General features: G+C 39.2%; 7 protein-coding genes across 9 annotated transcripts; 2 read left to right on the top strand and 5 right to left on the bottom strand.

Moving 5' to 3' along the window:
• Positions 1 to 1,394: 1,394 nt before the first annotated feature.
• Positions 1,395 to 9,358, bottom strand: LOC115625689. Of its 3 annotated transcripts, none has more exons than XM_030520829.1 (9): positions 9,227 to 9,358; positions 7,662 to 8,443; positions 5,490 to 5,902; positions 5,319 to 5,421; positions 4,206 to 4,377; positions 3,883 to 4,117; positions 2,513 to 2,992; positions 2,230 to 2,442; positions 1,395 to 2,044 (listed from the first exon to the last, which is right to left on the bottom strand). In XM_030520829.1, exons 3-9 carry the CDS (start codon positions 5,634 to 5,636, stop codon positions 1,820 to 1,822), a joined length of 1,575 nt encoding a protein of 524 aa, XP_030376689.1. In that variant the 5' UTR covers positions 5,637 to 5,902; positions 7,662 to 8,443; positions 9,227 to 9,358; the 3' UTR covers positions 1,395 to 1,819. The 3 variants fall into 3 exon arrangements, with proteins under 3 accessions (XP_030376689.1, XP_030376688.1, XP_030376690.1); XM_030520828.1 differs by lacking the exon at positions 9,227 to 9,358 and adding an exon at positions 9,111 to 9,201; XM_030520830.1 differs by lacking the exons at positions 4,206 to 4,377; positions 9,227 to 9,358 and adding an exon at positions 9,111 to 9,126 and having other exon boundaries at positions 3,883 to 4,148.
• Positions 9,359 to 9,702: 344 nt separating this feature from the next.
• Positions 9,703 to 11,185, bottom strand: LOC115625691. Its single transcript, XM_030520832.1, has 2 exons — positions 10,007 to 11,185; positions 9,703 to 9,927 (listed from the first exon to the last, which is right to left on the bottom strand). The coding sequence occupies exons 1-2, from the start codon at positions 11,120 to 11,122 to the stop codon at positions 9,823 to 9,825; spliced, it is 1,221 nt and encodes a 406-aa protein (XP_030376692.1). The 5' UTR covers positions 11,123 to 11,185; the 3' UTR covers positions 9,703 to 9,822.
• Positions 11,186 to 12,149: 964 nt separating this feature from the next.
• Positions 12,150 to 15,516, bottom strand: LOC115625687 (SWI/SNF-related matrix-associated actin-dependent regulator of chromatin subfamily A containing DEAD/H box 1 homolog). The gene is made up of 7 exons (XM_030520826.1): positions 15,341 to 15,516; positions 15,098 to 15,258; positions 14,225 to 14,805; positions 13,823 to 14,155; positions 13,491 to 13,758; positions 13,287 to 13,433; positions 12,150 to 13,215 (listed from the first exon to the last, which is right to left on the bottom strand). The coding sequence occupies exons 1-7, from the start codon at positions 15,444 to 15,446 to the stop codon at positions 12,289 to 12,291; spliced, it is 2,523 nt and encodes an 840-aa protein (XP_030376686.1). The 5' UTR covers positions 15,447 to 15,516; the 3' UTR covers positions 12,150 to 12,288.
• A 182-nt stretch (positions 15,517 to 15,698) lies between these two features.
• Positions 15,699 to 17,585, top strand: LOC115625690 (probable splicing factor, arginine/serine-rich 7). Its single transcript, XM_030520831.1, has one exon. The coding sequence runs from the start codon at positions 15,776 to 15,778 to the stop codon at positions 17,237 to 17,239; it is 1,464 nt and encodes a 487-aa protein (XP_030376691.1). The 5' UTR covers positions 15,699 to 15,775; the 3' UTR covers positions 17,240 to 17,585.
• A 254-nt stretch (positions 17,586 to 17,839) lies between these two features.
• Positions 17,840 to 20,175, top strand: LOC115625693 (3-ketoacyl-CoA thiolase, mitochondrial). Its single transcript, XM_030520833.1, has 5 exons — positions 17,840 to 17,962; positions 18,288 to 18,454; positions 18,930 to 19,703; positions 19,767 to 19,921; positions 19,990 to 20,175. The coding sequence occupies exons 1-5, from the start codon at positions 17,944 to 17,946 to the stop codon at positions 20,069 to 20,071; spliced, it is 1,197 nt and encodes a 398-aa protein (XP_030376693.1). The 5' UTR covers positions 17,840 to 17,943; the 3' UTR covers positions 20,072 to 20,175.
• Positions 20,176 to 20,222: 47 nt separating this feature from the next.
• LOC115625695 (translocon-associated protein subunit gamma) lies at positions 20,223 to 21,190 on the bottom strand. The gene is made up of 2 exons (XM_030520835.1): positions 20,953 to 21,190; positions 20,223 to 20,892 (listed from the first exon to the last, which is right to left on the bottom strand). Exons 1-2 carry the CDS (start codon positions 21,098 to 21,100, stop codon positions 20,468 to 20,470), a joined length of 573 nt encoding a protein of 190 aa, XP_030376695.1. The 5' UTR covers positions 21,101 to 21,190; the 3' UTR covers positions 20,223 to 20,467.
• A 356-nt stretch (positions 21,191 to 21,546) lies between these two features.
• LOC115625688 (dynein regulatory complex subunit 3) lies at positions 21,547 to 24,472 on the bottom strand. The gene is made up of 7 exons (XM_030520827.1): positions 24,108 to 24,472; positions 23,683 to 23,934; positions 23,334 to 23,617; positions 22,913 to 23,091; positions 22,280 to 22,856; positions 21,882 to 22,216; positions 21,547 to 21,825 (listed from the first exon to the last, which is right to left on the bottom strand). The coding sequence occupies exons 2-7, from the start codon at positions 23,897 to 23,899 to the stop codon at positions 21,699 to 21,701; spliced, it is 1,719 nt and encodes a 572-aa protein (XP_030376687.1). The 5' UTR covers positions 23,900 to 23,934; positions 24,108 to 24,472; the 3' UTR covers positions 21,547 to 21,698.
• Positions 24,473 to 25,933: the final 1,461 nt, after the last annotated feature.

Raw genomic sequence — 25,933 nt, 5'->3', positions numbered from 1 at the left:
CAGCTAGTAGACTGTGGAAAGCAAGTTCCAAATGTAAGGTATTTAAGAACTAAAATTTGGATCATTTGTTTGTGTATCTTAAGTTTAGTTATTGTAACAATGTAGCACTTGTAGAAGGAATGTTGTTAATCATTTATGAAAATAAAATAATTTTGAAATTCGAAAAGGCAAAAATATTCCTTTTAAGAAATGTTGGTATATCAGATGCTTAATATAGATTTGGGTACAGCATTGCGAAGGTTGAAGGCAGGATACATATGAAAAGAATTCGTCCCCATATAATCTCTTCTGAATAGTGTCGGTGGTGGTGCTGCATATATAAAACCTTGTCCAAAGCGATTTGGGATTGGGAACAGTGATTGCTGGAGCGGTAGATAAGCAAGCATGGGAGGGAATGCAGAGCCAGAATAAAAAGGGCTTAAGGCTTGATTTTGATTTTGCTCGCTCTGATGATTAGATAGGCTGGATATCTCCTCTATATTCTCATCAAGCAGCGTAAATGATGTTCTTGTCGTCGGATTTGTAGTAGTTTGGCATTCAGGCATTTGGGGAGATGATACACAATCCGGTTCAATTGAGGTTTGAATGGTAACTGTCGTGGGTTCTGTTGTACTTGCAGGTACCTTTTGGTATTTTCTAACCACTATGGGATATTTTATGAAAGCTTTCCCTGCTTCTATGGGCTGCTGCTCAATGGCAATAGGGAAACCATTGGTGTGTAAATTACGAGGAATACTCTGGGCACTTCCAAACAGCAAAACAGCAAACATGAGCGGCAACGACAAAAGGTACTGTGAATGTACATATTTTTCCATAGGAAAGTATTTATACTTATAGTATTGGTATTTTATGACAACTTAAATGCTACTAACCATGATGAAGTTTCGAATCGCACTGATATTATTCATTACATATGCGGCTCTATTTAAAGAAATGTTGCTCTTAATGTGTAGCAAACATGTTTATTTATTTTTTAGTCATTTGTACCTTTCATTTTGATAATGGATATGCATGAACATAAATCTTGGTGGCCACATTTAAGCGTTATCAGTGTTCCACGAAGTAATGTAAAATGTCATTACTTAAATGCAACAATATTTCGAAAGGTGGTTGACCTTTGGGCTGAACCTCCAAGAGAATTTCTTAGAGATTATAGAAAATGGCATTAACAGCACAATCAATGGGGATCGCTACCGATCTCCAGACACTCCATAATTGATTTAAGGGTGTAGCGTGAGGGGAGGGGAGACTCCGTAGAAACCGAGTTGAAGGCATGATCAGGAATTTCTTAACCACAACGAATTGGTAAGTAGAATTGTCTTAACATTTTGCATGCCCTACTTAAATGTTTATATTTCAAATATATGTTTGACAAAATGTAGAAACTACTCATGTTCAGGTTTGACTAGCAGTTTATTTTAATATTTATCAAATACATATAATATATGACGGATTCACAAAAAATTGAGCCTTACGTTGTTAGAATCTGGAGTATGATTCAACCTGACTCGTAGCCAGTATTTAATTTATGGATTATTGCATTCGCGCAAATGATCATCATACTGTATACATCATAATTGCTTGGGTTAGTTGATGGATCACCATCAAAATAAATAGTACTTAAAATTATGCATGTTATTGTCTGTATGTGTAAATATATATATATGGGTGTGTATGTAAATATATGTGTAGTGTAGTGTAGTAGTGTTTGCATAGGGATGCGTACAGGCCTAAATGCAATTCGCGAGCAATTTAAAATGTCTTGCCATTGCAACAAATTGCTGTGCGCCTGAGCAATCCCCGATAGTCAATCCGTCGCCTAGTTGTTATTATGGGTGTAATACAGCACCGTATTGCCCGGTAGTTGCCAGTGGGAGGCCTTCAGCTCGATTAACTGCAGCAGGGTGCGACGAATGGGAGCAGCTGCATCGCCAGCATTGAGGAACGCATCGCGCACCAGAGCCATGAGAAGCTCCAGTTGCTGGGGGAGCTGTTGCTCCACATCCTGTCCAATGCAAGTCAATACAAAGAACAGGCAGTCAATCTGCAATCAAAGGCAAGCATTTTAAATATGGCATTACTAATCAATTTCTAGCAAATCAATTGAAACCAGCACCTCCATCACTCCCAATATATACCCTCCTCTCACACAAAAATGTGAAACTCTAATGGGTTCATTCATAGCTCGATTGTTGGACTTGGAATCTGTCAATTTCTAGCGGGTCTTACCTCTGATAGGGATCGCACAGGGGGTCGCACACAATCCTCACAGCACTTCGAGAGCAGACTGAGCAGCACTAGGGGCGGTGGGGTGCCCTCGCTTTTGGTGCGCAACTGCAACTGGCGGCTTTTCAGTTGACAAAACATTTCCGTTAGAAATGCCATGAAGGCCGTGAAGCGCACACGGGATGGCGATTTCATGCCTTGTATGGCAAAAAGCAGCTGGAAGTACGTAAAGTATAATTATTAGTTGGTGTTTGGCCATCTCTGGGAGATAGATGCGTCTCATTACCTTTTCGCGTTCTTGATACCATTGGCGGCATGTGTTCAATAGCGCCTCCAAAAAGGTTTCTTTCTGTTCCTTTGCTATGATATTGAGGCATAGACGTGAAATGGGCAAAGCGAAGCGACGACTTTCCACAGCACGCTTTATAAACTGGGAAGTCAGTTCCATGAGGCAACGGGAATTCAATTTGTTGGGATCTTCAAGCGCAGTGTCAATCAGCGTCTGAATCTCTGGTGTAAATTGTCCAATGTCTGCCACCTCGTTACCGAGACCCAGACCCAGTCCCGCCATGCCGCGGGTCAACGCATCAGCCGACGAAAGCGACTTAGAGCGTTGCAGTCCATTGCCATTCATATAAGGATCGGTGCCATTAAGCTGATTTCCTTGATATTGCTGTTGTAGGTAAGGATTGTTGCTGCCACTGAACTGGTTTTGCGCCATTTTGTGTGTCCTGGGCTCGGGCGCGAACTTTACACGATTCGTTGTCTGCAATGGTCGAAACATTATTAAAAATTATTGAAAATTCAATATTGATATTCCGATTTCCCACAATCAGTAAAGGTCTATTGTGTTTGTCTGTGTTTTTATACCCTGTACCCGTAGGGTAAAAAGGGTATATTAGGTTTGTGCAAAGTATGTAACATACAGAAGGAAGCATCTCCGACCCCATAAAGTATATATATTCTTGATCAGCATGACGAGAGAAATCGATCTAGACATGTCCGTCCGTCTGTCCGTCCGTCTGTCCGTCCGTCTGGATGAACGCGAGGATCTCAGAAACTATAAAAGCTAGAATAACCAAAGTTGGCATCCAGATTCTCCTAGGTCCGAGTAAGGACGAGTTTATGTTTTTTTTTTAATTTTCCCCCCCCTTTCCCCGCTACAGAATTTCGTCAATAGCGTCCACATTAAAAATGCTACCTAAACCAAACTTTGCACACATAATTAATATATAATTGTCTACTGTTGTATAAAATTTTATTCAATTCGGTCAATTCTAAGTTAAAGTTAAGTTAAAACAAATTCTCCCCAGTACAACCCCCCCAAACTGCAGCAACAAGTTCGCTCTTCTTCTTACTCTTTTTGCTGCTGCTATGGGCGCATATAACTCAGTGACGGAAGTTTACCTGGGTACAGGGTATTACACTGTCGGGCTTGCTCGACTGTAGCGTTCTCTCTTGTTCTATATTAATTTACTTTCTTAAGTTTTGATGCAATACTTAAGCTTAGTTTGCTTTTTTATGATTTATCACTGAAGCTAGTGAATTAAGGAATCACAAACACAGTTCTGCTATACAAAAACTTTGGCCCAAATTACAAAATAAGAAATAACTAAATACAAGTAGATCGGAATAATCCCGACTCCAAGCACTTACATGCAATATGTTCCCACTGGAGGGTGAATTCATGAGCGGCATTGGCGTGTTGACCAATATAGAGCGATGATGCCCGGACTTGGCATTGAGATTATTTAGAGGCATGCTGCCCAGCGATAGACCCGCCTGTCTTCTATTCAAAATCGCCGCATTGGAGGCTGCCACATATTGCTGTTGTTGCTGGGGCGACATCAGACCCGGTCCGGCGGCGGCCAGAGGAAATATTAGTGATGAACTGGAAGAATGTTGTAGATTGTAGTTTAGCTCTGCAAGGAGACGGGCAAAGACGGGTAGAAATTGGCATTAAAATGGGAATGCATTACCGATTGCTGGTGCTCAGTGCCTCTGCCGGTGGCGTCGCACGTGAGTTGGTCGTCATTGTGAACTCCTGTGCATTAACGTTCAGTTTGTTCGTGACACCACCACCAACACCACCACAACCACCAGCTCCACCACCAACACCTCCCCCACCAGCAGAATTCTCGCCGCGCACATCTTAGGTGGAAGTAAGGTCACAAAGTCAATTTAATGTTACGAGTACACATGTGAGTACACAAGTCAGAATGTGATGATTTTTTGGGGGTGTTCAGAGAAGAATTGTGTGTTGTTTTGTTTTTGTTTTGGATTTTCACAAATACATATGAAATGGATATGAAAAGAAGAAGAAGAAATTAAAACAAATTCAACATAAGTATTATTTTCAAAATTTGGCATTAGAAAATGCAAAGCAGCAAGAGATATAAAAAACTCTCCCTTCTCCCTTATTTTCTAACCCGACCTTTATAAAATGACACTTTTTGTTATTTTTAACTCATCTGAATGCAAACCAGAGTTACTTTTGTTTTCTACAAATATGATAAGCTAATGAATTTGAAGCAGTGTTTTCGGTACGTTCCTGAATAGTTTTAGAACTAATCATTTCTATTTCTACTATTCTGACAGTTCAAAAAATATTTGTTTGCCTTTCAAAACTCTAAGCCTTTTTTAACATCAATAATATTATTGAAGAAGACTTTTCACAAATGCCTCGATAACGGACCTGATGTATACAGGATATTTATATTATTTCCAAAACAAGATGTGAAAATATCCGAATTCACAGTTGAAGAATTTATACGGATCTAGGCTTATTTATTTAAATGATTATTAAGTCGAATGTATTCTAATTAAGTTAATTCATCAAGTAAATTTGAAATTCCCCATATTTATTTGAAACCAGAAAGATAAAAGGAAGGAAAGATATATTACAGGACAGCGAAATTAACTATACACGGTTAATTTATACAGAGAAGCTTAATTTAAGGTGATTATTCAAGTTTATTCAAAGCTACTAGCGCACATTTAACCAGTCAACCAAAACACATTACAATACAAAGTAAATTGGTCATGAAAGTAAAAACAATATAGTACATGCATATATTTTCTATTCAACTTACTGGGTGGTCTATATATATCCATAGCGGGCTTGCCGCCACGCATTTGACCAGTTTGATTCCCCGAAACATTGTTAAATGCCAGACTGCGCCTTTTATTGATATTCTGTAGAATGAAATGAACAGATGAAGTGTCAGAATTTTTAGAAGAATTTAATTCAATGAAAGCGATACCTGTTGATTGGAGGTGCGTACAAAGCTGCGTTCTCTGGCCATAACACCTGGCATAATGGGCTGAAAATCGGGGGACTTGCGCACCTTTCGAGCATCATTTTGTTGATTATTCAATATGGCTTGTGGTTGTTCTACCTTTTCCGCCATTTTTGTTAAATGTGTGAAAAACCTAATCTTTGGTTTTTATTTAATTTCTAAACGTTGCTTATTCGCTGCCCTTTCTGGCGTTGTGAATTCTTGGAATAGACTCTTATATATGGTTTTTCAGTATTTGAGTAAATTTGTACATATCACAATTATTTAGTTTTTGCTTTTTAATACAATTCTTAGCCTTGACACTTTCTTCTTCGTAGTATTATATACAAAAAGAAAAAGTGCTCCTCTATTTGCAGAGTTTGATATTTTAGCGTGGTCTGAAAGTAAATAAAATAATACGATTATAAAGATTTCTATTGCAAACTTGCATAGCTAAAAAGCACACTTGGAATAGCTTATTAAAACTTGGCTAACAATTGGTTTCTATTTTCTAAAACTTTAAGGACCTTGTTTTTCAAAGTTTCAATTTCTGTAAAAACAACAACTTCTTCCACTGTTCAATGGCAATTCGTTGAACCAATCATCAAGTTGTTAGGAACCAAGACGTACTTAGTACGCAACACATACATAAGTTCGACAACATGATTGCAAATAAATAAATGGTAAATAAGTATTAGCTCCATGGCAGTACATTTACGGCCCACATCGAAGTAGACGAGAGCGCTCCAACTGAAATCGACCAAAATATATACAACTATTTGCACTCTTCGTCAAGCAGTCCAGCAACTGACAACCGGCTCCGCGACTGCGCGTAGGAGTGCATCTGGTTTCGAGCTGGCGGGCTAGTCCGTGGGAATGACATCAGCAGATAGCGATGTTGTTGGTTCATGTTTAACGATTTTCGCTGTTCGCGTACTTCAAAGTACAGAAGTGTTAAGTACAAAAATGATGTTCAAGTTTTCTATACATAGAAAAGGTTCAGTTAAGATAAGGTCAAACTTGCGAAGGATGCCTATTTATTAGAAGGATCGCAAAGAGATTAAAGTTAATCGATCGCTATTAAAACTTTTTTAATTTTGAAGAAAATGCTCCATCTCCGCCAGAGACTGCTGACAAAGTAAATAAAAGCAGTGTAAGTGACAATAATGACAAACTAAATAAAACAAAATGCGGCATATTCCACGATTCTATAAAACACGAATAAGAGCTATAAATAAATTGCACTAGTGATTAATGATGTACTTTGTATCAAAAGAAATAATAAAATGTAAAGAAAATGCAATATATTTGTGGCTTTTAGGAAACTAAAGTGTAGATCTTTTGTCATTTATTTTGTAAGTTAAGTTATAACGGAAAATATTTGGTTTTTTTCTTGCTTTCAGAATTGGCGGTTCTGCGTACTTATCTCACTCAGTAAACTTCTGTTTTTATACTCATATGTACATACATACAAGTATGTATGTTTATCAATATAAAAAATCTTTTAATGAGGTGTGAAAGTTAGTGGCGAAGGTGCGACTGAACCTCACAAAATAACTACGAATCTAGCAATCGGATGAGAAAAGTTTAATTTTAACTCTTCTTGCAATGTTTATATATTCTAGACAAAAAGCATTTCAAAGAGATATACTTACTTACGTCAATTTTGTATGTGATCGATTATCGTTTTACTTTGAACGCTTCCCCTGGCTATAGCATTTGAATAATGATAAAGGTCCCAGCATACTACTATCTTTGATTTCGTTATACTTTCGAATAAAACAAACAAATCAAAATTACAACATCATTGCCACGGGATTGCAGAAATATTACGAGGATAAAAAAATAGGCATTCAAAACGAGTAAAATGTCGCTACGGTCAGCATATTTTAAATCGGAATAACAATTCTGAAATGAGTTTTCACACTTTTCGATTGACATATCAATCTCATAACACTACTGCGGGGTGTACTGGTGCTTTCGCCACTACATGGACCTCGATGGTGATATACATATGTATGTATGTATGTACATGTCTGCATAGCACAGATCGTGGAGCACAAACATGTGCTAAAAGAATTCTACGGTCTAACATACGTTGCCATTGATAATAGGTATGAATGAAGGTGTTTATATATGTATGTACATAGCACTCACCTTTTAATGCAAAATTCTTCCGATATTTGGGTTCTTTGCCTTTCGTTGAGCTTTTGTTTATGTGCTTGGGCTTCCTTCTCACTCTTTCTCTCCCCTTCTCTTTCGCTGTATCTTTTTTACGGCTCTAAAAATTTGTCGTTATGATTTTCGTAGTATCGTCGTTGTTGTTGTGGCTTCTTATTGTTGCTTTTGTTGTTCGTATGGATATCTTTCGTATATGTATCTAGCTGATAGAGACCACTCTCGTGTATCGTTTAATTATGCTCGGCACATACGCCAACAATATTAATAAAAATAATAATTCCAAAACAAATTTTAATTAACGTCGCTGTAGCCTTTAAAGCGATCCGATCGTACATATGCCACACATACAAACATAAAGAAGAATAGATATATGTATGTATGTATGTATAGTAAAATATCTATATGCAAGTATATAATTCTGTGTAGTTTGGATTTGCGCGAACACGCACACTCATCGCACACACATGCACACTCAGCCACTGATCACTAGTATGTATTCAGCTACAGCAACAATTGATAATCGTTGTTGTTGTTGTTTTGGTTTTTGTTGGTATTGTACAGTGGCAGCTGTTGATGACTCAATTGGGGGGTGGTGGTCTGGTAGTTGAGTTGGCGTCGGACTTTTTTACCCGCCGCTCGATCATCTATTTTTGGTTTGTTGCTTTTCACTAATATTCTTTTTGTCAATTGTTATAATTTTTTATTTTGTTTTTGTTCGCGTAATTTTTCTTTTCGTTCGTTGAGTAGATCGCTGCGTTCTGTTGCTCGCTCACATTTAAATATTGTTCACAAATATGTACGTACAAATGTATGTACATACATGCGTATGCATGTATGTATGTACATACATATGCATACAAAAACGGTCGCCTTTGAAAAAGTCGTAGTCGGGGGTACGTACGCGTATAAATTTATTTTTATGTTTTTTCTTGCACGCGTTTTTATTTATATTATTTTTCTTCGCTGTTTTGCGTTTTATTTCGCTAAGAATTCACATGTGCGGTAACACACATTTATCTCTAAATGTTACGAATAGTTTTAATATATGATGTGTTAGATATCTATGTATGTATGTAAGTTTGTATGTATGTATGTATATTCATAAATATGTACATTTGTATCTATGTATGTATGTATGTATCTATGGGCTGCGGAAATCGGTTATAGAATTATGTATGCAAGTATATGTGCTGTATATGCCTTCGCGAGACCGATTTCTTCCGTTTCCGTTGGTCAAACCGTTGGGATGACGTCGGACGAGGATGACGTTAGCGGCAGTCCTAAACTTTTTCCCTATTGAATTTATTTATTATTTCAATATGATTTCCGTTTTGCCAGCGCTCTTGTCTATTTTTAAAAATAATTCTTATGTACCCAAAATGAATCACATAATAGCAACGAGTCGTTAGAGTAAAATAGATTTACCAGTTGTGAGCTCATGCAAGCATGCATATATATATGTACATATGTATGTACATACGTATATATTTAGGTAGGTATATGTATATAGATTTAAGTTATTTCGTTTAATGTGTGCGTACTTGGTTCGTTTTAAATATCTTGTTCCGTTAAAATTGTCGATTTAATAGTTATATATTTAATTTTTCTCGCAAATATTTTATGCGAGTACGCGTTTAATATCGCTTGTGTTGATGCCACACACGTAAGAGCTGCGTTTAAACTTAAAAATTAAATCATCGGCGCGGGCGATCAGTTGTAGACTAAATTGTTGATGAATCGCAGCCATAAGCAAAAGCTCTTGAATATTTTGTTTTGATACAGACCGAGAGAGAATATGAGAGAGGGCGTTTCGATCAAGACATGGCACAGGAGAGCGAAAACCGCCGCCGCTGTATTTATTAAAGAGTTGTCGAGTTTTCCGAGACTATTTTAAATAATTTAACAATTAAGGGGTGTGATAATTTAATTTGCCCTTATCAATCATCAATGTAGGTCTGGATTAACATAAAGATTTTATATATTATTCTCCAAAACAATTGTAATTTTAAGCAGTCAATTTAGTTGTATCAACACTTCCACAAAAGAGCTTTATTTTCTTATACATGGTTTTTGGTCAATACTAAAATTTAAATTATGATCCTAACTTAATAAACTAAAAATGTGTATTTACAATTATCTATTTGGAATTGAAATCAAGTTGTATGAAAGAAGCCTCAATAAAATCCATTTCCAGTGGCTCGAATGAAATCTTTAAATTTGGATGTTTGAAGTATTTAATAATCTGAAGAAAACAGAAAAATTGTGTGACTATATTTATTAATATCTGGAAGGACTTCGACAGAAAGGGAGCAATTACTTACCAGGTGTTCTTGGTCTCCGGTATTGTGCAAATTTACGATCAAGGGCTTTTCGCGGTTTCGCAGGGACAACTCCATTTTTTCCCCTATTACATCAAAAAAGTCTTCATACATTTGCATGCCTGTCAAATTAATCAGCTCCAATGAAGGACATAAGTTAACCATATTCCACAAGTCTGCGGCGACACGCCAAATTTGCGTGTTAATCAAATGTAATTGTTTCAGGCTCGGCAGATTAGAGACTAGCAAAGTGATGTCACTTGACTCTATGTCATCCTCGATAATGGCCAATAATTCCAATGAAGTGAGCTTTTGCAGCACGTGAGCAGGACATGTCCAAATGGCATCGTTGAACTGTGCCTGCGTAATTCGATATGACATCAAGTTAACAATTGCTTCTATTTTGGGATTACCAGTGGTTCGCATAGTCAGCCTCCGGAAGTTGGGTAGCATATTCAAATGTGCGATGAAAACTTCCGTAACATAGAAATCATCGATTTGAAGTTCTTGCAGTGTTCTGCAGCTGGCTATACTTAACGCCTCTTCCAGATACGACTGACGCTGTCCTACCGCAAAGTTCAGTTTTTCCAATTTCAATGTACCGAAGATTTGCTTAAAGTATTGCGGCTCCAAATCATAACAACCACTCAAATCTAAATCTTGTAGCTCTGTCCAATGCCACATATCTATTCCGCTGATGGGACCTTCCAATTTGAGCGAGGTCAGTGCCGGAAACAGTTCCACCAGTAGCCTAATACCCTCTGCTGGATCTACCTCGTCGTCCAGCGAGCATTTCAGCGTGCGGATGCTGGAAAAGCTATGTTTCTTCCATGGTTGTAAATGTTCCACTTTTCCATAGTCTATGACCAGCTCCTGCACCGTAGAGTTGATAATCTCCGACAGTTGCAGTAAATGCTCCGGATTTCGTTGCAGCTTTATAAGTTCGGGGGCATCTAGAACATATTTTGTGTAGTTACGCCATTCGTAGCGCACATTTTCAGTCAATGCTGGCGTTAAAGACAGCAGTGACAGTTGATCGGGGAATTCCAGCCTTTTTATGACATCGAGCAAACAGTCGTCGTTTAGTAAATCGAATGCCATCCTTTCTCTGTCTGCCATCGTTAAAGCAGTTCCGCAGCCTTTTGCTCAAAAATACGGCGAATTAAACACTTTAGGCCACAGCTGTTTCCAACTAATGCGGCGCTTACTCGTCTAATGCTTGTGAAATTATATACACACATACATTATCGGAGCTTTTCAAAAGCTTCACATGGCTCTCCATTTCACAAATAATAATAATAACGATGCAACAAGCTAACCGTAGTGGTATTCCTGAATGTAATTGACAATTTCCGATCACTTACACTGTTTTTTTAAAAAACAAAATTCATTCGAATGCCGATTTAAATTGTAATTTGTTTGCAGGAAGTAGTGAAGGGTTCCCCGATTTGCGACACTTATTCAAATTCGATGTATGCATGTGTGTTTGTTGATTAGTTTATACAAATTCGTTACCATATACATATGTACATAAAAACAAAATACAGTTTAGAAGAATATTAGTTGAAATTGTATTACATTTGTATATATTGAAGTCTCTGCTCAAATGATATTATATCACCATTACTTTAAAGTTAATTAGTTTGCGGTATTTATTTTGTTGCCAATCGAATTCCAATTTCACTAAAATTTGTTGAAATGTGGCAAATATTTTCTTCCTTAGTTCATATTTTATAAAAATAGTCGGACCGGGATTTATAGAAGTGATATTTTGAAATATTTATTGAAGCAGTTGATATAGCGTAGTCTTTAGTCGACTGAGCTGAACCTCAATTGCTTACACATACAAGAAAATAAACCTCGAAATGATAAGCTAATACTACTTAGTTGAAGTGAAGACATTTTTATTTTCTATGATCGAGTCTCTGATACGGCGAATGACACAAAAATAACAAAAATTGGAATTTATTTGGGTGGTCGCTAATTTTTTATAAATTGGACAAGCTTTTAAAGTTTACAGCTGTCAAAAAATGAAAAACAATTTGTATTTGCAAATAATTACAATTAGCTTTAAAATGGGGTTTAGCGATAAATATTAATGTGTGCATAATTTTTACCTAACAATAAAATTATAACAAGATTGTACTTAATTTTACAAAAAATGTTATTAAAATATGGGCATACAAAATTGAAAGCGAAATCTAAACACTGTAAATATTGTGTGCTTAAGTATCGTAGTATGTATGTATATGGAAAGTGTTTTTGTGACATAGCACTCATAAAAACTACTTTGTGGGCGTTCCAGTTGAGTTATTCAACGAATTATTTAACTGCTCTTCCTGGTCCTTGTCCAGACCCAATGCCATAGTTAAAAGCTTCACCACACACCGTGTCTCATGCACCTCGCCCTTCTCGTTGGAAGTTATATCCTGTTCTAGCTTTAGCTTCTCTTCGGCAGCCATCATAATACCCTCCTCTATAGTGCCGTCCGTTATAAGACGATAAATACTAACTGGACGACTCTGACCCATGCGGTGACAACGATCCTCAGCCTGTTTGTCATTGTATGGATTAAAATCAATATCGTGGATTATGCATGTGTCGGCCGCTGTTAAATTAATGCCCACGCCACCGGCACGTGTTGATAGCAGAAATATGAATATGTTATCATCGACATTGAAGTCTGTGATTAAGTCCTGTCGCTCCTTGACTGCCGTGCCACCATCAAGACGACAGAAGCCAAAATCTCGTATCCTCAAATACTCTTCCACAATGTCCAGCATCATGGTAAACTGGCTGAAGAGCAGCACACGATGACCTTCGCTTTTGAGTTTGGGCAGTAGCGTGTCCAGGAACTTGAATTTGCCAGAATCGCATATTAAATTGGCGGGTATCTTGACATCGTATAGCTCATGCTTGTGACAAAGCTGATACACTTGAAAGTCGGACATAACTGCCAGATCCTCAAATATATATTGTTCATTGGTCTTTTTATAAGTGCTCGCACTGGCCAACCTTCGAGCGAATGTTCGCAGCTGCTCATCAGTAAAATAATGACGCATCAGCAGTGGATGATTGGCAATTCGACGCATTTCCATCATGATTGCAATGCCGGAACGCTCGCTGCTGCAAATTTCGCCCTTGTTGTTTGAGTAATAATCTATCAGCTCCGTGTAATATTGTTTCTGTGAGGTGGTCATGGGTACTTTTTCCTGCGTACAAAGGAAGTGAAGGAATTGAGTGAAGAAAACCGAAAAGAGAATTATCTGTTTGTACAACTTACAACATAGCTATATTTTTTAGGCAGATTGTTGAGCACATCCTTCTTCAGGCGCCTTAGCACAAATGGTTTCATAATGCGCTTCGCACGATTAATTTGCGTTTCTTGGAACTGTGACACATCCTCTTTGTCACCTTCAGATTTGCCTTTCTGCGAAATTTATGTGCATATTAAGTGATTACATTTTCAGCATTTTTTGTGACCTACCTTCACAAAAAGTGTCTTGATGTCCTCAACGCTCTTAGCAAAGAATTTCGGCATAACAAAGCACAGCAGTGAAATTAGTTCTAACAAATTATTTTGTAAGGGGGTTCCCGTGAGCAGTATTCGCATTTCGGCATTGATTGTTATTAGATTGGCATAGCGCTGTGTCGTCATATTCTTCAGCATGTGTGCCTCATCAAATATAACATAGTGAAGCTTGCAAACGCGAAACATCTTGCGCTCCTCAGGTGTAGAGCCAACTATATGATACCTATGGAATATAATAATAATTCTTTATGATTTATGTTGTACATTTATAACTTATAATGACTTACGTGGTAAGCAGCACATCAAAGCCAGTGAAGCCGTCTTTGGCGAATCGAACGCGCATGCGTCGACGCTCGTCCTGTGAGCCATGGTACTTTTCTACCACCAAATTTGGACACCACTTGGCAATCTCTGCTTCCCAGTTGTCTAATGTTGAGGAAGGAACTACAATCAAGTGAGCAGCCTTGCTTAACCCATGTTCCTTGAGATAGGCCAAAAATGCAATGACTTGAATAGTTTTACCCAGGCCCATTTCATCGGCCAATATTCCATTCATTTCCTGCTTATGCATAACAGTTAACCAGTTCAGACCAATCATTTGATAGTCAGCCAACTGCATGCTGTTAACAATAAATTCAAAATTCGGTAAGTATATTTGTGTGATAAGATAATTAGCATTGTGCATTTACCTGCTATTCAATAGTTTCGGCTGCTCCACAATTCCGGGACTGTTGGCAATAGCAGTCTCTAATCGTTTAACCATGTCATTGCATTTGCTTAAAATGGTGGCAACCGTGTTCTGCTTATTAATTAGATCTTGTGCATAGTTTAACAAATCACCGGAAAGTCTGTTTGATTCCAACTTCTGACGGAGCTCTACCCAATCATTGAACGGTCGCAATTCAATGAGCACGGATGCCTTTTTCTCAGATAGTGTTTTTACCGATTGCAGTTCAATAAGGCTGGCAGTGTTCATAAATTGAAACACTTTTTTGCGTTGACCCGTCATTTTGTTGGACATCTCAGTATCGCTGTCATCACTGTCGTATACCTGATCTTTAGATTGCCGCACATCATCGTCTGAGTGATCTTCATAGTCGGAATAATTGCCACTTGTCTTTGCACTTGGTTTTGCGTTGCCATTTGATACAGGTTGTAGTTTGGGTTTACTAAGAGGGCCATTTTGCATTTTCGGCTTACAATGCTCTCTTAAATGACGCATAGCAGCAGATACATCCCAGTTTGTCCTCGAGAGCGAGTCCTGAATATCCTGTGTTATGGTATTTGGTCAGAACAATCATTAAATAAAATAATTAAATTGACGCGTACAAGTTTGTACTTAAAAAATGAAGGCAAGTAAATCTCAATATTATCCTGCAAAAATTCCACCCCCTTTTCGACGACTATGCATCAACAGCTGATTGTCAAGCCGGCCGAGCATCGCCATGTTCGGAACACATGTGACAACCCGACCCCCGCGCCAAAACTCTAAACATACACATTCTCAAGCTATCACATACACACAAATAATACCGCACACATACGCACAAACATTAACTTACCATTGTATCGTACTGATGTGCCAGTTTTGCGGCTACCATGTAGCGTTCCTCCTTCTCTTTTACAGATAATTCGGTCTTTTGCTTTTTGGGCGTTTGGCAATCCGCACTGTCACTGTCGCTGTCTGCCATCACCTGGATGCGCTTCTTGCCAGGCACCCGCTCTGTAATGTACAAAAGTATACATGTACATATGACGCGTCAATCGTCAAAATTTGCACGCAAAACACAATAATCAAAGGCTACCTGTTTTTCCACTGGGACTGGCTGCGGCGGGACTTTTATTTATACGAAACTGCCGCAAATCGCTTAGGCTAGATTTCGATACTGATGGCGCTTGGGCTTCCGACATGTCTGCGCGAGGTGTTGGGCGTACAAATGTCTTTTTATTTGGGTTTAATTTTTGTAATTAATTAACAATCGCCAAGCAGCAGCATCCAGCAAATTTTGTTTCGTGAGTATTGACTGGAGTTGCACACAAGTCGATAGCGATAGCCATCTGATAATAGCGATATACATGCCTATATACGTGCAGCAACGCTGCGCTATCGAAGCGTCGAGATGCAAGATTGAGTGCAACCCTCGTTTATTTTTTCGCTTGTAGGTTATTTGCTAAAATTGTAATTGCAACCAGAAAAAAAAGGATTTTAATTGTGTTCGCTACAAGAAAGACACACAAACATGGCTGGCGGCATCACACCGCGTGTCATTCAGGTGACCAACATTGCGCCGCAGGCCACTAAGGATCAAATGCAAACTCTTTTCGGCAATATTGGTAAAATTGAAGAGATCCGTCTGTATCCCACGGTGCGCGATGTTTCCTGCCCGGTACAGTCTCGAATCTGCTATGTAAAGTATGCGGAGGCGGGCAGTGTACCGGTGGCGCAACATTTGACAAACACTGTCTTTATTGACCGAGCGCTCATTGTAATTCCCGTACTGGCCATACCGGAGGAGTACCGTGCACTGGAAATGTTAAAGAACGGTACCATTGTGCCAGGGCTGCAGAAGCCGGACTCGAAGCTTCCGCCCGAGGTTATAAACCGGATTGAGGGGCAGCTACCGCAACAAGTCATCAAGACATACGATCCCAAGCTGATCGAGTTCAATTTGCCCGAGTATCCGGCACTGCCGTCCTTTTACGATGCCCGCAAAATCGAGGAAATTCGCCGAACTATTATTGTGTGCGATGTAAAAAACGAGTGGCGTCTAGACGATTTGATGGACTGCTTTCAACGTGCCGGGGAAGTGAAGTACGCACGTTGGGCCGAGAAGGACAACAAGACCTACTGCATGATTGAATTTTGCGAACAATCAAGTGTTATTCATGCGTTGCGTCTGCAGGGTCAAGAGTTTAAGGGTGGCTATTTAAGTGTTTATCACTCTACGTACTCTATAACCAAACCGGAGGCCAAGTCGAACGAGGCAGCACAGGCAGAAATTGAAGAAGCCATGACCATTGTTAAGGAGGCCCAAAGCATGATATCTGCCGCTATTGACCCCGTCATTGGCATGCTGGCCAAGGACAAGCGTCGCCGTTCTCGTTCTCGCTCCCGTTCGCGTGATCGCCGAACGAGCCGCTCACCTTCCCATCGCTCCAGCCGGCGTTCACGGCGTTCTGGGTCTCGCGAAAGGCGCAGCATCTCGCGTTCCAGGCGCTCCAGATCCCGTGGAAAACACTCATCTCGATCACGCAGCAAGCGCTCAAGATCGCGCCATCGTCGCAGCAGCTCGCGTTCAAGGCGCTCGAGATCGCGAGGGAAACACTCATCGCGATCACGCAGCAAACGCTCCAGGTCACGCCATCGCCGCAGCAGCTCGCGTTCGAGGCGCTCCAGATCTCGCGAGCGCAGCAGTAAGAAGTCGCATCGCACTCGTGACGAGAAACACTTGTCCAGATCGCCACGCTCACGCAGTAAAAGAAGTTCGCCATCGCCACCACAGATGCACAGCAAATCTCGTTCCAGTCGCAGCAAAGATGTCACCTCGTCCTCACGTCGTCCGCGTTCGCCAGATATCCGCAAATTGAAATCTATTTCGGAGGATGTGGAAGTGAAAAGCTCGCGATCCAGCGCCGATTCCAAGTCACGCAAATCGGTCAGTGTTGAAAAGTCGGACAACATGGATATATCCAATTCACCATAAATGCGAAACTTATTTTAGCGTTCTATAATAATGCATAAATTAATAAGCTCTATTTGCTATAAAAAATACAAAGAATTGTCTAGTTTCCCATATGTGACACCTCTAAGAATTGTATTCCTCAATTTTATTCAATTCAATTAGTTTAAAGTATAAAGTCATTTGCAGATTTAAAAATCATCCTGTTTGTTTGTCTAAAGCAAATATCATATGAAAACTAACTTTAAGGCTCACAATTCAAGTGGCTTATTCAATGGAATGCCAATATCCCAAAATACCTTCGATAACATTTATGTTTTTGCATACATTTAAAGCATGAATATATTATTAAATTAAAGGTAAAAATGTTCATACTTTTATTTCGATGTATAGAAAGAAAGATTTTTAACTTTAAGGCCCCTAGTTAAAATGGCTTTTTTAATAAATAAGAGTCGGAACCGCAGTGCTTTTCGTTCGGTGTATAAAACAGCTGCTTCAAGAGGGCTGGCCTGCTGCATCTGCGGAGCTTCGGGTATGTGAGAGGCCGGTCTTCTAAAGCTTTCACGCTCTAAAAATGTCGACGCTGGTGCCGCAAACTAAGTCGCTTTCGAGTTGTCGCTGCCTACAGTCGCTATCGCACATCAATTTAAAAATCAAAAGTCTTTGTTTCTATTTATATTATATACATTGCGTATTCAGTTCATAAAAAACACATTTAATCTTTAATTATGTCTGCAGTAACAAAAGGTAATAGAATAAAATACAAAATTTCGTCTTACCACTGCTGAAAAGTAGTGCCCGTGAACTTTGGACTTGGCTGTCTTATCTGTTTGCCCCGCCACCTACACGAAAACATATGTATGTATGTATGTACATATTTATATATACTATGTACATACATACCGGCTAAAGAGTAAAAGTTGTCAGTGTGCAGCTGATGCTCGTACTTTGCACTTTGGACCTGTTGAATGAAAAACAAGATGCGTCCCAAAGGCTAATTTAAATAAGCATGATAGGCAAAAATTAAAACAATTTATTTATATGATACATAAATGTATATGTACACATTTAGGTATTTACATTGTCGCTGCAAAGCGCACAGCTTTTGGCACTTTTGGTGGATCCTTGAAGAACATTAACCAGACTCAATTGCAAACTACCGCGGCGAAAGCGGCTCTGGATGCTGCAGGATTGAAGGGCGAACAGGTAGACACCGTCATCGTGGGTAATGTCAACGCGGTAAGTTTAAGTATTTTATAGTTTTAAAATTGTAAAAGTCGTTAGGAAAGGGTAAGCTCTGGATATATCTGTCTTATCTATACGCTGATCAATTAAACGGTGCGAAAAGCGATATTACTATTATGTTTATCCCGTTATCGTAGCCAAGCTTTGTAGATAAATGTTTTAAAATGTTTAACCATATGCTAAAGTTATAGAAGTACATACATACATACATATGTAGTTAAACTGCATACTTATCTACATATGTTTAATGCATTTTAATTTTCACAAAATGATATTTAGTAAGTTAGTAGGATCTATTAGTTACTTTGTTGAAGACTTAAATCGGAAGGCCTTCAGGGATTTTATTTAGGAAAGGAGCGCTTTAGTAAATATATACTTGGGTTGGCAAGGACATCTACTTAAGACGCAGAGAGCTGCTTATATGTATTTGTGTTTTGTGCTTACGTGTGTATTCGTTTTATTTTTCAAGTCAACCTCCTCGGATGGAATTTATGTGCCTCGCCATGTGGGTCTCAATTGTGGCGTGCCAATAGAGAAACCAGCACTGGGCATCAATCGTCTGTGCGGCTCTGGTTTTCAATCAATTGTAAATGGCGCCCAGGACATTTTGGTGGGTGGTGCTAAGGTAGCGCTCACTGGCGGCGTGGAGAACATGTCGCAGAGTCCTTTTATTGTTCGCAACGTGCGCTTTGGAACCACTCTTGGCGCACCCTACAACTTGGAAGATGGATTGTGGGCTGGCTTAACCGATACGTACTGCAAGCTACCTATGGCTTTAACAGCTGAGAATTTGGCGGATCAGTATAAAATTTCACGCGAGCGTGTGGATGAATTCTCATTGAATTCACAAAGGAACTGGGAAAAGGGCCAGAAAGAGGGTGCATTCAATGCGGAGATAACGCCAATTAAATTGAAGGTCAAGGGCAAGGAAGTTGATTTTGTCATTGATGAGCATCCACGTCCCAAGACTACACTCGAGGGTCTCGCCAAGCTACCATCTCTATTCAAGAAAAACGGCGTCGTTACTGCCGGTACAGCTTCTGGCATTTGCGATGGTGCCGCTGCTGTGGTCATCGCTTCGGAAGAAGCAGTCAAGGAGTATAATCTGAAGCCCTTGGCGCGCCTGGTTGCGTTCTCGTTTGTGGGCGTGAACCCCGAGATTATGGGCATTGGCCCCGTGCCTGCCATTCAAAATGTTTTAAAAGTATCCGGAAAGAAGCTGGAGGACATTGATCTGATTGAGGTATGATAGTCAACCCGCTTGCAAGTTTCCAATAGAGTGCTTACATTTATAATTACATTGTAGATCAATGAAGCCTTTGCTGCCCAGACCCTTGCCTGTGCCGATGCTCTGAAATTGGACCCATCCAAGTTGAATGTAAATGGAGGAGCCATTGCCTTGGGTCATCCCCTGGGAGCCAGTGGATCGCGCATAACTGGCCACCTTGTTCACGAGTTGCAGTAAGTGTCTGCCATGTTTTTAACATAAAGAAATATTAAACAATCTACTCATTTGTATTGTATTACAGGCGCAAGACACTGAAGTATGCCATTGGATCTGCTTGCATTGGTGGCGGTCAGGGTATCGCTTTGCTGGTGGAGTCCGTTTAATCTACTTTTGAAATGCTTCACTCACTTTCCTGCATTTATAGTTAGCTTAAGCATTTAGTTCGATTTCGATATGCAAAATAAAAAAAATTATTGACTGACTGCAATTGTTTTTATATTCCAATATGTATGTACTAAACGTAAAACGAAAGCATTTATTGCTTCTTGTACTATTAGAGCATTTTTAATGGAAGTTTATTAGCTTTCTACAAGAAAGACAATTACAAATACAAGTTTCATATTTGTTCACATTGCGGAAATGCATTCTAAGTTCACGGGGCACTCTGCATTATGTATCGCTCTATGAACTTTGTCAAACAAGATGAACGAAAGTTTTGCTCGAATTTAAAATCTCTTAAGGGATCTAACATTAAATGGAAAGATTATTGTGGCCTGGGCTCAGTTCGTTTGGGCGCTGGTGGAGAACAACGCCAAGGCACCGCTTGCCACTCCAACGGAAAAAATGTAGTTCACAAAAGGCGTTGAGTTCTTCAGCAAGAAGAAACTGATGAAGATGATGATGGCCAAGTAGAGGGCATTGTTATAGAAAATAGAGTACGTGGTCGCCTCGTAGTCGGCCACTTCGTTCTTCTTCCACAAGATACGCTCATCTTTCTCCTTGCGAGTGATCTTCTTGTCGTCACCTAGCTGACGGTTCACCTCCCGCGTCACTGCCTCCTCGCGACGCATAGCAATCTTGTGCTTTAGCTGGAACTTGATGTTCTTGTATGCGGTGGCCATCAAGTAAGTACTAGCAGCAGTCACAAGCAAAAACAGTATGGAGCTGGGCCATAAGTCCATGTTGTGTATGCGCCAGAAAAGCCCTAAAACCCAACGCTTTCATCAGGCATGCAAACAAAAATCAACAACGTGTCACTACTTACAAATAGGCACCGCCGAGACAATGAAGGCATTGCCGAAGAAGAGCGCCGACGATTTTGTGCTCACATTGCGACTGAAGTCCTGCAGCAGCAACTCTTCCTCCTTGGTGAAGCCGGATGATTGCACTTTTTGTTGCTTTCCAGAGCCCATTTTTGTGTTTTATTTAATAAAAGGGAGAAAACCTAAGTGAAAGTCGCCCAAACGCAGTCAAACAGCGATGAGAAGCGTTACACGAATGCAATGATGGTCGGCAAAATGACAGCCGAAGCAATGACACGTCAAGTAAAGTGTGACCGTATTTTTAGTGTCACTTCGGCGACTACATTACGGCTTTTGTACAATCGATAGTAGTCTCCGTATATCGACAGCTGCGCAACAGGTGGTTGTTGTATAAGTAATATTGTATTCAAAGAAACTCTGGCAACGTAAAGCTTCTAAGTAGAGGAATGAAGTCTAATTTGAAAATGTCTTATTTGAATGTATTACAGAAATGTTATTACCAATAAGTTGTGTCAATTGGCAGTGTGAAGGACGTTGTTTTGTAACTGAGAACCTGTGAAAAATAATCTTAATATTAGAAGCAATGCACCAGGATATTTTGTTTATAATGATGGGTTTTAAGGTCGTTGTAATGCTTTTAATAATGTGCTCTCGCAACATATACATTTTTAATTAAATTTCCGGAAAGGCTGATGATTAACACAACGAATTGTTGCATACTTTTGGGGTCTTTTACTTCCTTAAGTCTTCAGAAATATTCCTCAGCTATCAACTGTTCTCGTATCTCATGGGGCAGTGCTGCCAGGGCGTCCGTCATCATCTCAATAAATGAGTTAATTTCCAATATTTTAGCACGATGTCGTTCGATTTCCTCGCTTTAATGCATAATGTTAATTTTAAATAAACAAATTTCTTTTATATTTCAACTCACTTGTTCAACTTTTCGATCATGTCATCAATGAATTCTTTACTGCGCGTTGCCATGCGATCCTCACGCTCATCAATGCGTAGCGTGTGGGTATCTTTCATGCCTGCAATTAAATTCAGTATGGCATCGCGATCATCCATGCAAACGTGCAGTTCCTGTGGCACGTCATCAAAATCCTGCATCGCTAACTTAGTGGCAATATAGCGTGATACAATTTCGGAAAGGTTTTCTGAAAAATGAACTGAAATTTCTCGCAACTGCACGAAATATGATTGGGCCTGTTCTACGAACTTTGACATTAGTTCGGTCATTTTGCGATGAAAATTGGTGGTGGACTCCTGTTGGGTGAATATAAGAATATAAGATGACCTGACGATGGAAGTCAATGGAAGTTTTCTTACCTCTACTGCCTCGTGCAAATGCAATTCTTGTTCCATTAATGTTTGCCACATTGTATTCATAGTTTCGTCAAAGTGGAAATTTATTTTCTCCATAGTTTCGGACAATTTTACGTTTTCGGGGGAGTCCTCGTCTTCACCCTCCAACATATTTGATTCCAATTGGCGTAACGTTATGCGTGCTTCTTCGAATACGTTCTCTTTGTATGCCAAAAATCCTTCAATTACCTTTTGACCCATGACCTGTAACTCCGCTTGTCCATCTTTTAGGTTGGCCATAAAGTCCCGCACCTCTTCGTCACGTTCACCGAAACTGTCGAGTCCCAATTTATAAATTTCCTGTGTCAACTCAAACATATCCTTATCGTACTCCTCGGCCAATTCATGTGCTTGTGAGCCCACTAGCATTAAAACACGCCCATCCTCGTCTCCCTTCCAAAGAGATTCGTATAGCTGATGTCCATCCAAGTGTTCAACGAAACTGGAAGATAAGCGCTCGGCTTCAGCCTTTTCCCGAGCTTGTAGTTCTCGTGCTTGAATGTCCTTCTCCTGCTTGTCCTCGATTTCGCGCACCTCTCGACTAGATGTCAGTTTAAAATTTGTATTAAGTTTACTACAATAAACACTACATCTTACTAGTATCGCTCCTTCGCCTCCTCGCGCACTTCGTCCTTGATAAAAACATATTCATAGTAGTTTAATTTCGGTAATATAGCAATACAATATTGTGAAAGTGAAAAGTCTGGTTTTGTGGCTATAGGATTACCCTCCAGGTTAAGTACTTTTAAATTGTCCAAAAACCGAAAACTGTCGATCTATAAAAACAAAAAGACACTATAAAACATGGGGAGTACCACTACAATCTACAGGATTGCTGATAGCTAACTAAATTGGATTAGTGTTGAGAAATTTTGGAACGCTCGCGCCAAGAAAACAGTTGTTCGACTGACGCCAGTGCTGCTTAATTTAGATTTACATTTTTTATTCGTTTTTTTTTTGTATTCTAAATTTTCTTAAATTTATAAATATTTCAAAGGAATTTATTATTCGTACTTACCCCTTCTACGGATTCAATTAGATTATTGCCGATACTCAAGATGACTAGTTTCTCCAGCATTTCCAAATTCTCAATTTTTGTAATGCGATTGCTGAAAAGCGACAGAGTCTCCAAATTAACGAGCGTCTCAAGATTCGCAATTTTCTCAATGTAATTGAAACTTAAATTTAATTCTTTTAACGCCGTTAGCATTTCAAGATGTTCGATTACTTCAATTTTGTTGCAATTAAGGCAAAGCTTCGTCAAATTGGGCAATATCCACAAGTGATCGATGCGGAGAATGTCTGAAATAGTGCGAATAGTGAAATATTTAAGAATTCTTAAAATACATTGCAAAAATGAGGCTCACTTTTAAACTCCAGGCGCATAGTCTTGATATTCTCCAAAACAACTGGCTCCAATTGGTGCAGGCGCAATGCTTCGCCGTGATGACCTTCCTCTAGGTAGGAGTTCTCTATCATGGCTCGGCTAATGATGCCCGGTTCAATATCCGGATATATAATTTCCTCCAAAAATGGTTTGGTGTTTTCATCATCCTTTTTCTCAGCGCCATCGTCGTCCTTCATGTTGCTGCTGGAGTTTGTTAGAGCTCTCTATAGCCCTGCAACGAAAACCAACCAAAACCAAGTTGACATTAAGCGTTGCTACGGAAACACTTAACAAAGTAACAACAAATACATTTTCTCGTATGCCGAGCACTCCAAATAATACTCGTAACCCGTGAGGGGTTCTCAAGTTCTTTGTCGATTTCGACGTCTACGCGTGTTGACTTACCTGCCGAAAACTGTCCGATTCGAAAGCACCCCACGGAGCTGCGCGTATTCTGAGACAGGTGCAGAGCAAGTCCTCCGATTTCTGCCCTTTCGTGCGTCCCACTCGTCCCACTCCCGCGCTCCTCCTCTAGCCGCGTGTCTATTAGCAACGCGCTAATGTTCTAGTTAGGGTTGCGGTTGTTGTGGATATCAGCGATAGCAATGGCGATGGCAGTTGTTAATGTTCCCTTAAAAAATCAACTTGTATGCGCAAAAGATATGAAGATAAGCGTTCGGCACTATCGCGTATAGTTTTCTAATTTTCACAATAAAGTGTACAGTGTTTACAGTGTATAATTGAATAATAATAATAATTTTGTTAAGTATTTTGCACAGTTTGAACGTTGTTTCGTATGTGTTACAGGTATATAGCCAACATATCTTCTAGCATGTATTGAACATTCATGGCTAGCTAAGTCTTAATTAAATTTAATCGATAAAGGAAAATAGTGAAAATATGAAAAAGTTACCACTTACGGCAGAGCACAAATAAAATGGTGAACAAATATAATAATTGTAAGAACAGAGTGTTTCCGAAATACATGTAGTATGTCATGCATGAAAAGATTAATACTCGTATGTGCTTCAAGGATATGCAAACGGTTTCAAAGAGCCAAAGCCAAAACAAATCCTGTGCCAAATGCTGACTCAAGTCGCCTGCTCATAACAACAACAAAGTGCACAAATACAAGTATATAGTATGTAGTGAATACTATATAAAGTTTACCTAACATAACATTTACATATAGCATGTGTAAAGGTTAAGAAGTGCTTGGCATATGTAAATCAGCCATAACCCGCAGTCCTTAAAGCTAATCTCCATTAAAGTAAACACGAAATACCGTTCGTACAAACTTAAAGAGCTTAAGGAGTACATCACAAAAAAAAAAAAACAAAAATTAAAGAGCAACCAAATAAGAATTCTCGCTTATTGAGTCGAAAATTCATTTTAAGCTACTACTATAAAATAGTGGTGCATTTTTCTACCAGAACGTTAAAGAACACTTAATCCTAACGACTGTTTTTAAAGTGTTTTATTATTTCAAGAAGACACTAACTCTTCATCGCCACATTTCCAAGTTTACTACGCGCCCCAATTTAATGGTTTCGTGTCGGACTTTGTGTAATTATGAACACATCAGGAAAAGTAATGACGACCTTGATATAATTGTGTTTCCAAACAAAGCAATGACAGACCAACAAGGATTGGACAAACTCTTCAATGATTTAAGTCGCTAATGCATTGGCTTGGATAGAAATCAATATATTGATTCATACGAAATATTGGTGGCATCCGAAAATAGAGACCCACAAATGGACTTGGCTTGCGGTCAAAGATATAGGCCAGTGTACAATTTGATTTGATTTGTTTGTAAATGCTTGTCATTTGTTTTAATGGTTGTTGTGAAAGGTGACACTTACGTGGTGGGAGATTCATTAACCACATCCAGCTGTGTACGTGAATCGCTTTTAATCGCTGAGTCGTTGAAAGATTTATTAATTTTCGATTATTAACTTGACTTCAAATGGAATAACATTTACATCGCGAACTTTTGAAAGGTGAGAGCTGGCTTATCCTAAATTATAGGTTAATAGTTGAACAGCATGATGACACAATTCGAAATAGAACAGAACACTTTTGAACTGCAATTGCTAAAAACATCTGACTAAGTTGACTACAAATCTACAAATCTTACTACGCTTAGTACAAAATTTAATATACCCTACTATAAACTGAAGTCTCATTCAAATCAGTTAAACTGTCTGCTGTTGTTCAAAATGCAAACC

This window comes from Scaptodrosophila lebanonensis, unplaced genomic scaffold, assembly GCF_003285725.1.
Source record: "Scaptodrosophila lebanonensis strain 11010-0011.00,11010-0021.00 unplaced genomic scaffold, SlebRS2 tig00000080-arrow-pilon, whole genome shotgun sequence".
NCBI lineage: Eukaryota > Metazoa > Arthropoda > Insecta > Diptera > Drosophilidae > Scaptodrosophila > Scaptodrosophila lebanonensis.
The sequence above is the reverse complement of the archived record's forward strand: the minus strand, read 5'-3'. Positions and strand labels throughout refer to the sequence as shown.